Source organism: Halichoerus grypus, chromosome X, assembly GCF_964656455.1.
Source record: "Halichoerus grypus chromosome X, mHalGry1.hap1.1, whole genome shotgun sequence".
Taxonomy (NCBI): domain Eukaryota; kingdom Metazoa; phylum Chordata; class Mammalia; order Carnivora; family Phocidae; genus Halichoerus; species Halichoerus grypus.
Genome location: NC_135727.1, coordinates 30,583,133 through 30,597,853, shown reverse-complemented (window position 1 = coordinate 30,597,853; position 14,721 = coordinate 30,583,133). Strand labels below are relative to the sequence as shown.

Below are 14,721 nucleotides of genomic sequence, written 5' to 3'. Positions count from 1 at the left end.
CTGGGGTCCTGGGATCGAGCCCCGCATTCGGCTCTCTGCTCAGTGGGAAGTCTGCTTCTCCCTCTCCCTCTGCCTGCCTGCTCTGCCTACTTGTGCTCTCTCTGTCAAATAAATAAATAAATAAAATCTTTAAAAAAAAAGATGTCAAGGTGAAAAGGGGATGGAAGGAATGCTTGGCCAACTATGCTATAGTTAGCATGTTCTAGCCCGATAATCATCTGTGCTAGAGAACGATCTTCCGTGTTGCTGCTTGTTATGACAACGCTGTTTCTGGTGAGGAATGTGGGGGCACAGTATTTCTGCAGTGGGATTCCACCGTGCAGTCAGGGCCTGCCCTCCCCATCCCCTGGTGCCACGGGGCTTCCCAAACTGCTGTGGTTCGTGTCCCCGAGCTTTCTTGATTAGACAGAGAGCTACTCATGAGCTAGGGCAAAGGAATTTCAGAAAATAAACAAGCCCACAACAAACCCAGCTACATCTCTGGCCTTCAGTGAGTTTCAGACATTTCTATCCAGCAGCAGGAGCCTCCCCTCCCAGCCCCTTCCCTGCTCTCCAGTACGGTATAGGCAGCTTCTCAGCACCTATGCAAAATAGACCTGGAAAACCTCTAAAAGCCCCCTATCAAGCCTAAAGCCCTCATCCTTGTGTTTGAGGGCATCTAACCAACTTCTGTCCCCCTCACTTTTCCAAGCAGGGGTCTCATCATCCCCCATTAGCCCTGCTAGTCTGTCCAGTATCCCCAGAACCTTCTTGAGCTCCACGTGTTCCTTCATGCTGTTGCGCTCATAGAAACTGCTTGACTTCTCTCCCGGGGAAGTCTCTTCCTGCTGTCACTTCTGTTGAAACAAAACTGAAACAGACCCATTCCAGGAAGCTCGTTCTAACCCCCACCAGACTGAGGGTTTCCCCCGCTGCGCGGTCCCTCCGCATTTGTAGATTCACACGCTTCTGCTATGTTTCTTGGCGCTGCTCTGGCAGGCAGAGTTCAAAGATCCCTGGCCATGGATGTACACACACCTTCTCCCAGTTATTCAAACGCTAATCTAGGTTCTGCTGTGAGGGAATTTTGCAGATGTGATTAAGGTCCCAGATCAGATGATATTGGGGGTGGGGGGTAACCCAGGGTGGGCCTGACCTAATTAGATAAGCCCTTAAAGTGAACTGGGCTCTTCCTGAAGAAAGATTCCAAGTGTGAGGGGGATTTCATGGGAGAGAAGTTCTCAGGTGCTGGCTTGAAAATGGAGCAGGCCACGTGGCAAGGAATGTGAGTGACCTCTAAGAGCTGCGAATGGCCCCTGGCTGGCAGCCAGTGAGCAAATGGGGGCCTCAGTCCTTACAACTGCAAGGCATTGAACTTGGCCAACAGCTTGTGGTGATTTGTTAAGTAGCAATTGAAAACAAATGCCCTTGCTTTTGTAGCTTACATGTGTATTAGTAGACTGCCAGTTACTAGATGAGAGGAAAAGGAGATTTTTCAACTTATTTTTGTACCCCCTGCCCACCACAGTCACAGTGAGATGCTATTAGGGAGACTTGCCTTAGCTCCTGATATCTTGGTGTCAATGGGAGATATAAATCCTTTCCCATGAAAGTACCTGTATTTAAACAGCAGCTAGAATCACGACCATCATCAAGTGTCTCCCACCTCCCACCTTAGAAACAAATTTCTGCACATCTGATATCTTACGGACATCTCTGCTCGGATTTCTCACCAGTCCCATGCACTCAGTAAGTCATTGCACTCAGTAAGTCCCCAAACTGCCCCCCTCCCCGCTCTGTTCCCAAGTTCTGTCCGTGGCACCTTCAAAGCCCCAGGTATCTTGGGGCTTAGAACTCCAGTCATTGTTGACTCCTTCCTCTCTCTTGCCTCCAAGTTCAATCTGTTGCTGAGTCCTCTCCATTCATCCCATCCCCTCCGTTTTTGTTGTCACTGCCTGGTTCAGTATTTCTCACCTAGACTACTTCAAGTGTCTCCTAGCTGCTCTCCTGGGACCCACATCTCTGACTAGCCCGACTCTAATTATGCACAGCCACCTTCCAAGGAATCCATTAGCTTGACGTTCAAAACTCTCCATGACTTAACCCAAACTTACCTTTCTCATATTTTCAAAAATTCTTAAAATGAGTGTTTTGCCTACCTTCTAAGTTATTTGAGGTTGACCTTTACAAATTATTCTTTAAAATTGTTATTGCTTTTGCAGGTCCACATACTAACTGTGACTCTTCTCTGCAACCTGCAGCTTTTTCACGTGCGTCTTACCGTTACTTTTACTTCAGACTCTCTGCCCTTGCAATTCTCCGCAGTCGGATATTCTCACACCTTGGACTCTTCCGAATATATAGTAGCCACTTGGCTTGTTGAACTGCCAAGGGGAAATGTGGTTCCAGAGCCAAATTGTGAGTGCCCAGAGCTAAAACCTCATTGTGCTTGCCTTAAGCTCTCATTCCCTCCCCCAGGACACACACCACCATTTTATCCTGCTTGGGGGTGATCATTGGCCTAAACATTGGGACCGGAATCCCGCACGTTCATCTCATAGACGAGGGACCCACAGCTCCCTGTCATAGCCGAAGCCGATTTATCCTTTTGATTTTCAGTGATTTGAACCAGTCACACACCCTCCTCCCCAGCCTCCCGGGTCCCTGGAGTTCCCGCTTTCCGAGAACCAGATTTGCCTCCACCCACTGTCTCCTCCCTTCTACTTAGGGACTTCCATCCTTCTTCTCTCCCCCCCCCCGCCGCCCCCAGCCACAGTGCGCACTGTCGTAAGTGATCTGATCTCAAAAAAAAAAAAAAGAAAGAAAGAAAAAACAGAAAAAAGCTTCCCAGGGTTCGTCCGAGCCTGGGCAGGTGGAGACGGACCCCATTCCGCCACTAATTCCTAGTGAATTCCAGGCTTCCGCTCGGCCGGCGGCATGCCTCTCACTCCCGCACCAGCCCGGCGCTCCCCGCCTCCCGCTGGGGTTTAATGACCTAAGCAACTTTCCCGGCCACCCCCCCCCGCCCTGTCTTGGTACGGCCTGTCCGGCATTCGGCGTTCGGCGTTCCACCCCCCCCTCTCCTTCCAGGTTGGTTCAGCCCCCATCTACTCCGGGGTGGTGCTTAGCCGGCGCCAGACCGACCCTCGACTTCGGAGGGGCAGTGCCGTTCCTCTGGGCGCTTCCTCGGCGGCCGCTTCGGCTCCTTCAGCCTCCTCGGCCTCCTCGGCCTCCTCAGCCTCCGCCGGGACCCGAGACCTCGGTGTATGCCCCACCCCTGACCCCGCTAGAGATATGTCCACCCCGGCTCGGCGGCGCCTCATGAGGGACTTCAAGAGGTAAAGCGACGGAGGAGCGCCGAGGCCGGGGGGCTGCCAGGCGGGGCACAGGGCGGGTCCCGAGGCGGGCCGGGTGCGGTGCGGGGGGGGGGGGGCCGGCCCGGAGCGGACGCGAGTGCCGGATTGCGGAGCCCCTGTCTGTTTCCCTGAAGGTTGCAGGAGGATCCTCCGGCCGGAGTCAGCGGGGCTCCGTCCGAGAACAACATAATGGTTTGGAACGCGGTCATTTTCGGGTGAGTCTGCGTTCCGGGAGGTGGCGAGAGGTGGGGGACTCGGGCCGGCCCAGCCTGCCGTCGGGGACCGGCCCCCGGCGAGGACGGAGAGGGAGAGGGGGAATGTTTGGGTCCGGCTGGGCCTAGGCGCCTCCCCGGAGCCTGTGCCTCGATTAGTTCGGTTCCCGCTGCCCGGGGAACCGTTTGGGGTTCTGAGGGGGGCGGAGCGGGGAGTGGTGGCGGTTAGGCGCGGCGGCCTGCGCCGGCTTTCCGAGCCCCGAACATCCATTTGTAGTGGCTTTCTGACCCAGGAAGCGGTGGTTTCCCAGCGGGAGAGTTGGCAGAGCTGGGGATAGCAGTGTCTTAAGGGGGAAGGGAGCCCCTGAAGCGGGAACTGACTGTTTGTTCTCTGTGTTGCAGGCCCGAAGGGACCCCGTTTGAGGACGGTAAGAGAGTTTCTTTACCCACCTTTCAGGAGCCTGATCATCTGGGGGAAAGGGTTCCCAGTCGTCCTGGAAGTGCCTCCTACTTAAGAACCCGCTTCTCCCTAGCCTCTGCCTGCTAAAGGCTTGAGTGAACTCCCATACGTGGCAGGTTGTTCTGGCCATTGTCCGCTGGACTAGAACTGCACCTTTTTTCTTGCTTGCTTCTTTAAGAAAAAAAAAATCTGGGTAAGGCAGTCACTTTTTAGAAGGAGCCTCATAGCACTGATGTTAAGGATTTTTGAGGTCTGGGCTGTGATCCTGCTCAGTTCAGCAGCCTGTCTAGATACTGACTTAGTATCAACCCAACCACTTGCTGATAGACTCAGAGACCCCAGAGACCACCTAGTTGGGAATTCTACCACAAGGGCAGGAACTGTGTTCAGCGGGTGCTTAATATGTGTTTGTTGGGTGTTGGATGGGTGTGAGAGTTCCTTGCACAGAACTATCTGGTTTCTACAATCTGGCGTTGAATACCTGTCAGCCTCACGGCTCTAAGATGGTCTTTAATGGCACCTTTAATGGCCAGTTTGAATATAACCTTGTTTCTTATTTTTGAATGAGTTTTCAGTGGGCTTTTATCAAGACTTTATGGTCAGTATTCTCAAAGCAGCTTCAGAATTGAGGGGAGCCTTAATGTACTCTCTTGAGAAGTGTCCAGCCTACTTGAAGGTACTCTGTGTACCTATAGGTACAGGATTTTTAATGGATTTAGGCTTGACTTTTAAAAACACGTTACTTGCTTTTTAAGTTTTTCTTTAAACTTTCTATTTTGAGATCATTACAGATTCATGTGCGGTTGTAATTAATAATACTAATACAGAGAGACCTTGTATACCTTTCACGCATTCCCCCAGCCCTTTGGTAACGTCTTGAATGACTGTACTACGGTATCACAGCCAGGAACTTGACATCGATACGGTTTTATGTACATTCAGTTGTGTGCATGCGTGTGTAGTCGTTCTTGGAAAGCTTAATACATTTCAGACACAATTAAAAGTATTTGAACTACTGATCGACATCTTTAATATTTGAGGTATTTAAAAAAGCAAAGGAGCTTTGTTACTTTTTTCAGTGACCATCTTCCTTTACTCATTTAGCGTTTGATACACACACACACACACATGCACACACTCATACACAGAGCTCAGTTTGAAGGTGGGAACAAAAACATTTCTGCAAACTACTAAGTATATACTTCTATTGCCGAGTCCGATTGCTCTCTGATTCTACCAGTCTGCAAGATGTGGTGAGGAAGGGCAGTATCAGCCAGCTCTCGGATTTGTCTCAAATACTCAGATTTCCCTAGGAGACTGTGGACAGTCACCTGAATACTTTTAGCTTCCTCCCTGCCTCCACCCCCTGGGTAAATGTCACTGCTCTTCAGTGCTCCAATAAAAAGAAATGACAGCAAGAGAGTGATTCTAAAGGCATACTCCTTTGGTGCAGTAAATCGTTTGAACTGATCCATAGCAAGAGCTAGCTCAACTTAATTTTCCTCTGCTAGATTGATGCTCGTTCTTTATACCTAAGCATTGTGTGCAGATTAACTGTGTTTGCTTTAGCCCTGGCAGGCTTTATTTTCATTGGCTTCTTTTCTTCCTCCTGACTTTACTCAGACGGCTTTATGCTGGGCACAGCTTTATTAATAGTACATCACTTTGCTGGAGGATTGGCTACTTAAATATTTCAAGGGTGCTTCACTCGTTTTAAGTGGTATGCATTGAGAAGGTACTTAAGGAATCCATTATCTACCTGGATCTTCCCCGTTGACATCACCGGTTCTGTTTTTGATGATGTGTATCTCCATACTGGCATTACTGAAAGGAACTACTCCAGCTAAATAACAATACCCTTTTCTGATTCATTCTCTTGAGCAGTCTGCTATCCATGGATGCTTCCTCAGGTGTCTAGAACATGGGCTGTGGCTACAAAAAAATATTTTGACCATTTTTTAATACCGTTTATTTTCAATTAGGGAATTTACTAGGAAAGCCTCATTAGGGACAAGTGGCACAATTGATTTTGCTGTTTCCAATGTATTATATAAATCAACAACCCCAAAACTACTTTTGCTGTTTCCTTGTAAATCATTTGTGGTGGACATTTCTGGAACAGCCAGACCCCAGTTAAAGAGATGAAGACTTAAGAAAAGGAACTCTTGAAGGTATTTTGACTTAACTTCACACACTTAAAGTAAGAGGAAAATGTTCTCAAGAACTTACACTACCAAACAAAACACTGGGGGGCAATGCTTCCTCATCAAAATATCTTGGCATGGATGCTGAATACAAAGACTATGGAATAAAGTATTCTCCATCACATCATCTAAAAATTGTTAATACACAGTAAGATACTAGTATTTGCTTTTTGTAAGAATTTGGTTTTAAGTCTTTTAAAAATTAATCACTCAAAATCCACTGAGGGTGTTCTTAAGGTAAATACATCCTATGATGAGGACTATTTGGGTATTATCTTAAAAATCAGAATCTCTGGTCATCAAAAAAATTTTTTTTAGGTGCATGTACTTTGTTTTCTCCTCCGGGGTCACAAGCTGGTGGCCAAATGGCAGAAAACACGCAGGTGTTTTTTTGTGAATGTCTTCAGCGAACATACACTCTCTAGTCTAACCATATCACTCCTTATTGCCACGCCTCTGCCATCGAACACAAAGTTTCCCCTGTATAGATGGATTGATACTTTCTTTACAATGTTTTGGCCTCCTCAGGAAGATGAGCAAAAGCAGTACAGATTGTGTACAATAGTGAGGCTTAAGTCTTCCATTATTTTAAAGCCTAACCTTCTGAATATCCAGAGGATAAGCTCTAGTCTCAATTGCATAATATTCTAGGATTTTAAATTTCCTTAACGTTTGTTTTGGATCTCAGAAATTGCATTGAGGGTTGTATTAAAAAGGTTCCAGTAGTATAATGTGGCTAAAAGTATGAACTATCCCCTTTTAAATACGTATTTGAAATACGATTTGGGGTAAGTCCTAATTTATAGTCAAGTAGACATAAGCAGGTTGTTTCACTTCCCAAGATAGTAAATGAGCTGTTTGAAAAGACTTGATTAACTTACTTGGTATCTAGTGTTGAACTTCTGGCCGAGTATTAGGCAGAAAGTTCAAGTCAAGGGTTTCGAGAGCCACCAACCTACATACTCAACTTGAATTCAGCTGTGAGTGTTTGGTGTAGGTCAGAAAGAAAGTAGTATTTAATATTTAAATTCATTAATTGTGTATTTCTTACTGATAGTCAAGTTGGGATATTTGGGTTTTGCCTCCTTCAGCTGGGTCTAGGAGTGTGAAACTTTAGAATTATTACAGCTACCATATTTATAGAGCACGTACTTTGTGTCACTGTGCACATTTCCCTCATTTAAACCTCACAACAATGTAATGTGGTGGGTACTATTACTAACTCCATTTTACAGATGAGGAACTTGAGGTTTAGTCAAGTCGAGTGGCTCCTAGTAAGTAGCAAAGCAAGGAACTGAGCCCAGGTCTGACTGCAAGGCTGTGCTCTTCCCCACTATGCTCTACTGTTTCCACTTAACGCCTGTCTTACGTGTTGCTTTACCACTTTTGGATATCATATTTAATGATGGTCTTAATTTAAAGTACCTGGGCCCTAGTACCTGTGTGCTATTAAATCCGCCCACTTTTAGAGCAATTCCGTGATGATAAATCTCTTAGCTCTAATTTAATCAGATTTCAACTTTGAGCCAAATGTGTTTATACTTGAGATGCATAAGGAAGCTCAAAGTTTTGAACTCTCTAACACTCATTCCCGCTTTTTCCTGTGTATTATAATATCAGTGGCACTGAAAAGGAAGAACCAATATTTCTTCCTCACAAATAGGAAGATTCATGACCAGGTGGTAATAAGGTGAAGTAGGTTCTGATAGACTGTAGCGTGTTTGTCCATTCCAAAATATTTCACTTTTTGCCCTTAGTTGTAATATACAGTATCTTCAAATCTGGCTTTCACACAGTTTAGGGAGTAACAGTAGTTTGGGGAATAAAGTATTCCGAAACTTTGGAACATACGTTCATCATACTAAGGGCAACTCTTAGCAAATTGTTTCCTGTGAGTTTGCTGGTAGGAAACAAACTTTGGTATTGTTATGTAATGGATCTAGCAATAGAATGTAGTCTTTTTTTTCTTAAGTGGTGATAAACCTATTGATGGAGGAAATTGCCGACTCTGAAGAAACCAGTATCAAGTTGTACTCGACCTGAAGTGTGGTCTATAGTATTAGAATAAATTTTTTAAAAGGACCAGAGTAATAGTGGAACATCCGCCACCTTATGCCGGACAGTGATTGCTTAAGTTTACTTGAAGAGATTTCAGTCAGGAATAAACAGTTGCCCAATTGTTTTCTTGGATTTATTAAACCCAATTTAAAAAATACTTTGAAGGAAACAATCTCCCCAAATCAGAACATCTTACAATTCTTGAATGAGATCCAGTTTGTTCATTCCTTATAAATAAGTCTATAACCTAGTATATGTCAGGGCCTCCTGCTACCTGAGTTGACACATATTCAAGGAAAATAAATTCATTTCATTAGAATTGAATGAAACAAACATCATTAGAAAGATAAATTTGCTGGAGACATGAATGCAATCTAATGTGATTTTTAAATTATTTCTGCCATTAATTCCCTCCATTAGTGTGAATAATGGAGTTGATTTTATAGTGTAGTACCTTGTGAGTCATACTTAAGGATTTGTGAGAGAGACTATAAAGTTTTTTCTGGCTTACATTCAATTGTGTTTTCATTATAGAGTCGCTATTGTACGAAAAGGGGCTGGTGAACACTTTTATACTTATTCCCTTCCATTTTTAAAGATAATTTGGTTATAGATTTGTATTTCTAGCATTGACTTTGGAGGCTTTGTACTCTCGTTCTCTGTAGCCCATGTCAAAACCACTGGAGAGTTTAAGATGGCGGCTGGTTAAAATAGGCCTTTGAGGTCTCTCAGTCTTCTGAGGCAAGAGCGCCAAACTTTGGCTCTAGTTTCTTGTCATTTTAAGGATATCTTCAAAATGGACAGTGGCTAAAGTTATCCTGCAGGCAGTACTTTTGAGCTTAAGACGACTGTATTTAAGTTTGGGGGAGAATGATGGCAAAACAAAAAAATCCCCGTTGGGTGGTGGTTCTTACAGTATCTATTTTTAGAGCAGTTCCTAGAGATCATGACTTACCTTGTCTCTCACCTGGCCTTTCTTTCCTCTCTACCCTCTATCTTTGCATTATTTCATTTAGTACTGGAAAAAGTGTCATGTAGCATTAAAAAGAAAGTACTACTGAACAAAGTGATAAATTTGTTTCTTAAACCTTTCTTTTCTAACTACAGGAACATTTAAGCTTACAATAGAATTCACTGAAGAATATCCAAATAAACCACCTACGGTTAGATTTGTCTCTAAGATGTTTCATCCAAATGGCAAGTATCACTTTTAATGCAATATTTTAAACTACACTGCTAATTATGGGAGGTGTTCCACGTTTCCTGTGTATTTGTCCGTAGTACCTGAGTATTTGTTTAGGCATCTTGCCGTTTCCTGAAAACAACTTGTTCATGATGGTCTGTTGCTGTCTTGATCTCTAGCCCTAGAACTGAAGCAGTGAAGGTACTCTGCTTTGGCTTGGAGTCTGCAAGCCTCCTGGTTTTGATGATCTTTATCATTTACTTATTATACAGAAATAAGGACGCTCTTGACGTTTCCTGTTAATGTCGGATTGGGGTAGTCTTGTGTTGTGACTATTTTCACGACATTTAGAACTATTTATTTAGAACAATAGTTTTCAACTTTAGATGCAGAAGAAAATTACCATGGAACACTTTAAAAATAGAGATGCCTTGGCACCACTCCAGACCTGCTGAATATGAGATTCTGTGGCTGAGGGCTACGGTGTATTGGAAAAGCAGCCCAGTGATTCTAACTTACATTCTGCTTTTTTGGCTAGTAGTAAGCCTAGAACAGCTTGCTTTTTTATTTAGGTTAATAAAGTATTTTCCGGGATATCAGATATTTTTATCTTCATGCTGAAATGAGACCTTGTGAACTCCGAGCTATCTTTTGTTACTTCGGATAGGAGATAGAGTTTGCAAATGTAGTGGAATAAACTTCCCACGTGTCTGGATGCCTAGGGACCCAATTGGAAAACGCGTATGATTTCCTGGTTAATAGGGCAGTCTTTTCAGAAGAAAGTGCACTAAGTATCTTCTAGTTTTATGCCAATTATATTTGACATTCTTTGACTATTTCACTAGCAATGATTAGAACTCTTCTTCTTAGGAAGGTAACTGAGAAGCAGTTTAGGAATCTTGTTAAACCTCACAGGCAAAGTATTCTTGACTATGTTTGTCTTGACTGTGATGTTAAAAATCTGAATGGTTTTATTCCGTTTAACATGCCTACTTCTGTGCTCTTAGTCTATGCAGACGGTAGCATATGTCTGGACATACTTCAGAACCGCTGGAGTCCAACCTATGATGTGTCTTCCATTTTAACATCCATACAGGTGAATTTTCCTTAATGTGACCAACTGTGGCCTTTGATATGTTTCTGTTAGCACTTGGATTGTTTCTGGAAGTCCTAACTTAAGGTAACGGGCAGGTCATTAAGACCCAAGCCCCCAGAAAACGTATTTGCCTAGCTACTAGCAGATTAATATTACTCTAGGTTAGTATGCTAAGAGATCCACTTTAGCCGTTACTGAGGGCAATTCAGTTGAGTGTTTTGAATATATATATATATATATATATATATATATTTTTTTTTTTTTTTTTGCATTGAGGAACTGACCTTTTACAAATTGTCTCTGTAGTCCCTATTGGATGAACCCAATCCCAATAGTCCAGCAAACAGCCAGGCTGCTCAGCTGTACCAGGAGAACAAGCGGGAATATGAAAAACGTGTTTCTGCGATAGTAGAACAGAGCTGGCGTGACTGTTGACCCGGGTGCAGCAAAAGAAGAGGCTGGTCATAAGGAAAATATATATTGATGTGTTTGTCACCTTCCTGTTCCTCAATGTCATTACATTACTTTATTAAAAGCAAAATAGCTGTCGTGCTGTTTCCATCTTCCCTTGCCGAGCTTTTCCTACCCCTTCTACCCTCTCCTTGAACCTCAGCAAACACCCTCTACGAGATCAAATGTACTGTACCTGGGTTACGTGCGAACATTACTAATGCTTCATCCCTTTTCTGTTGTGTCTCAGCTCCAGTTTTAGGGCAGTATTGTGTTACCGTACTTTACACTAAGCTTTTAAAGTGAATCGTTATACAAGTGGTGCTTATGCATAGCTTGATGACCAGGATGTTATTTTTAACAAAGGATTGCTACAGTGTTTCATCCTGGCTGGTCCTTCACTTGTGTTGGATTTAGAAGTGAATGTTTGGAATATGGCCTATGGAAAACAGGGGAACAAATCCATATAAGCATCCATTCTGAAAGAGCAGCGGAGGCTAAAAATGCTATCATACTAACATCCAACCAAAATGAATTACAAGACGGTTTTTACTGGTACGAAGGAAAAAGTTAAAGGACTCGGCCAAAGGAATGCAGCGATAATTGTAACGGACACATCCTCTCCTTGCAAGATACTCACTGGGCTCACCCATGCTAAGTTTCAGAATACTGAAGTCTTCTGGGTTTTTGCTGTTTAAAGAGGTGTGGGAGCAGAGGAATGGAAACAATCATTCGTTTTTAAGCTAGGGAAGGTGGGAGATCCTTTAATCTTTTTAAGGGAGCAGTGCCACCCTAGATAAATTTATAATCCCCCATCATTTTTTTAGAGTTTTAGTTAACCCAAGGAAGGGCGCATATCTGTGGCAAACTATTTTCCACTCAAATCCTGAGTTAATGCTGCATGCTTTAGTTTCGTCTTCCCTTTCAGTATTGTAAGAACCTCGAAGTCACGTTTGTGATCTCTCGTTGGCTCTTTATACTTTAGATAGGACAGTACCTTTAAGTAGCAGTGTGGGACAAGGCTTGTACATGTTTCGTCTGATGTTCCATCGTCACCTTTTGTGTATTTGTCACTCTTCTAAATCTAACTTTGCACAAGTAACCCATGTAAAAAAATGTACATTTTTCAAAACTTGTAAATAAAAATAACCTTAAAATTTTGTAGTCAAGGTATAATTATATTTTAGCTCACTATGAACTTTTAGTATTAACTTATTGGAATCTCATATCTACTCACTTTCCCCCTTGAAATAAACATGGTAAAAGAAAAATACACACGCTGGGAGAGGAAAAAGAGGAGTAGATACTGTTGGAGAGGACCTTCTTTCTTGTCATAAGTGTTAATGCTTTGTTCTTTTTTTAACGTTTTAACAAGAATGTAAAACTGTTAAATAAAACAAAGTTCCTTCAGCACATAGTATGGTCAATCAAGCGAATGAAATTGTGTCGGGGAGGGGGGTATTTACCAGGGCCTCCGGAAACCGAGAAGCCCTAGCTTCAAAACAAATAGTACCAAACCATTATTAAATGGTATTTTAACTCCCGAGTGAAGTTTGGTGGGAGTCCAGGTAGCCTCAATCTTATTTAAACAAAACTGCTTTCTTCTGGGGAGCAACCGGTCTCATTTTAAAGAGCCAAGAACAGTGACTTTGTAGAAACGCTCGCCTCTCGTCTGGGGTAGGGGCTAAATGAAATTAAGCTAAGTCTTTATATGGGGTGCCTGGGGGAGCTCAGGTCATGATCTTGGGGTCCTGGGATCGAGCCCCACATGGGGCTCTCTGCTCAGCGGGAAGCCTGCTTCTCCCTCTCCCTCTGTGCGCGCGCTCTCTCGTATAAATCTTTAAAAGTAAGTCTTTATGGTGTATGTGCTACACTCATCTTTAAGACATGGCACTTAAAGGAACGTCAGTGTGGCAGAGTTCATTCAGTGCATTCATTGGTTGGTTCCACCTAGGAGCATCATCCTTAAATGTGCTTAATATTTTCCCTCAAGTCCATTTCTGCTTCAAAGTAGAACCACATGAAATTGGTCTTTATTTGGTAGATGCGTTTCACATTAACTTTTTCCTCCTCCTGTGGCTGGGTACCTTAAATAGTGACACTCTTAGTCACACTTTAAAAGGTGAGATCGGTAATGTGCAGATTTTTTTTCTTTTTATACACCTCCTGAGAAACACCATTCCATCTTTTTCATGGGATAATCCTTTTAAAACGTTACAACAGAGTCAACAAGCTGATCTCTAAAAGCATCATATCCACGGTCAAAGGCACTACAAAAACCATTCATTCAAACATTTAATGCTAATTTGCCTTTTTTTCTTTACAATGTTTTTTTTTTACAAATGCCACAGGCCGCCTGCATGTAAATAGAATAAGGTTAAAACAGATTTGTGAGGTCCCCTTACAAATGGCAGTCTGATTTGAACTTGAGTCTTCAATTCTGCACCTGCTGATATGGGGAAAGGGGCATGAGGGAACCACGAGGATTATAACCAAGTTATAATCAAGGAGTCCTTTATATAGGACCCATCTCCAGCTTCAGGGATTACTCACAGTAAAGGGAATGCACTGCATCCTACTAAAAAAAAAGTATCCCAGCAGAATGCATGAAATTCCCATTCATTTTGCAATCAAAGGAGAGGGGAAAAAATCTAAAAAGTAGATCTGTGAGACTTGAGGCTATATATGTAACTGAAAGTTACTTAGTATAACTTAAGTAATTCAAATAAAACTTGAAGCAGCTTATTTACCTGTGCAGGTTTTATAGCAAAGTTATTGAGTTACAAATGACTGCTCTTTAGAAGAAAAGGAAAACACAGGAGCCAACAGAATGGGGACAAAATAGAACCGCAAGGTCGTCAGCAGCTCATTCTCAACATATTTTATTGTCAAGCAGAGTTAAGTGACTTCACCCTAATTCCACATCAATACCAAAGTCGATCTAAGAAGTTAGGAAATCTGGACCCCCAAATCCAGAACCAAATATATAGCTGGCCCAATTACTTGGGAGCCTTAACTGTGACTACGTTCATATTCTGTTAAACTTATCTAAGAAAACCAGATTTATGTGTAACATGTCCCTACTCCCCACCTCCCTCCCCCTGCCCAATCATTTTGGGAAAAGAAATGTGAAGAGAGAAATGAGTTTTCACCCCCTCCCCCTTGAGCCGCAAAGCCACTCTTACTCAAGAGAACTGAAGGCTGGCTTTTCTAACTTGCTAATTGAACCACAGCTTCTCAAGGTTGGCATGAACCCTGTAGGTTTAAAAAAAAAAAAAATCCTATAAAATCTATAAACAGCCTAGCTTATGTTCCCTTTGCCGCTGTTAAAACATTAAGTGCCAAAATAAAATGCACCCCTCATTTCTCTTCCTACCAACATTAGGAAAGGCCACGCACTGTAAGAGAGAGAGTTAGTGAAAAGCAAACATCACACAGTTAATCACTGTGGGTGCCTAAAACTTAGAGATCCAGGTACAAAAGCCAATCCCTTTATATTTTTAAACTACTGATTTAACTACAATGGGCAGCTTCTTGATGCAAAATATAAAAGAGAGGGGAAAGGCAATTACTGTTTATAGTGGGCCAATTACGCGTCAAGTGTGGGGCTAAATGTCTTCAGACACTGTAAACACCCTAACTGTTCTATCATTTCATTGGCATGTTTAACTACTGATATTAACATTCATCTCTAAATATTGATACTTGATTTATCGGAGGTAC

At 43.0% G+C, this 14,721-nt stretch overlaps 1 protein-coding gene across 1 annotated transcript; it reads left to right on the top strand.

The window, feature by feature from the left end:
* Positions 1-3,037: 3,037 nt before the first annotated feature.
* UBE2A (ubiquitin conjugating enzyme E2 A) lies at positions 3,038-12,408 on the top strand. Its single transcript, XM_036114438.2, has 6 exons — positions 3,038-3,317; positions 3,470-3,550; positions 3,950-3,975; positions 9,377-9,466; positions 10,460-10,548; positions 10,855-12,408. Exons 1-6 carry the CDS (start codon positions 3,274-3,276, stop codon positions 10,981-10,983), a joined length of 459 nt encoding a protein of 152 aa, XP_035970331.1. The 5' UTR covers positions 3,038-3,273; the 3' UTR covers positions 10,984-12,408.
* The last annotated feature ends 2,313 nt before the right edge of the window (positions 12,409-14,721 follow it).

What these genes read in the sequence shown, in the direction of transcription:
- UBE2A (XM_036114438.2), top strand. Translation starts at nt 3,274, where the DNA reads ATGTCCACCCCGGCTCGGCGGCGCCTCATGAGGGACTTCAAGAG. An exon ending in TGGAACGCGGTCATTTTCGG is followed by an intron (nt 3,551 to 3,949) that starts GTGAGTCTGCGT and finishes TCTGTGTTGCAG; the next exon opens with GCCCGAAGGGACCCCGTTTG. An exon ending in AGGGACCCCGTTTGAGGACG is followed by an intron (nt 3,976 to 9,376) that starts GTAAGAGAGTTT and finishes TTCTAACTACAG; the next exon opens with GAACATTTAAGCTTACAATA.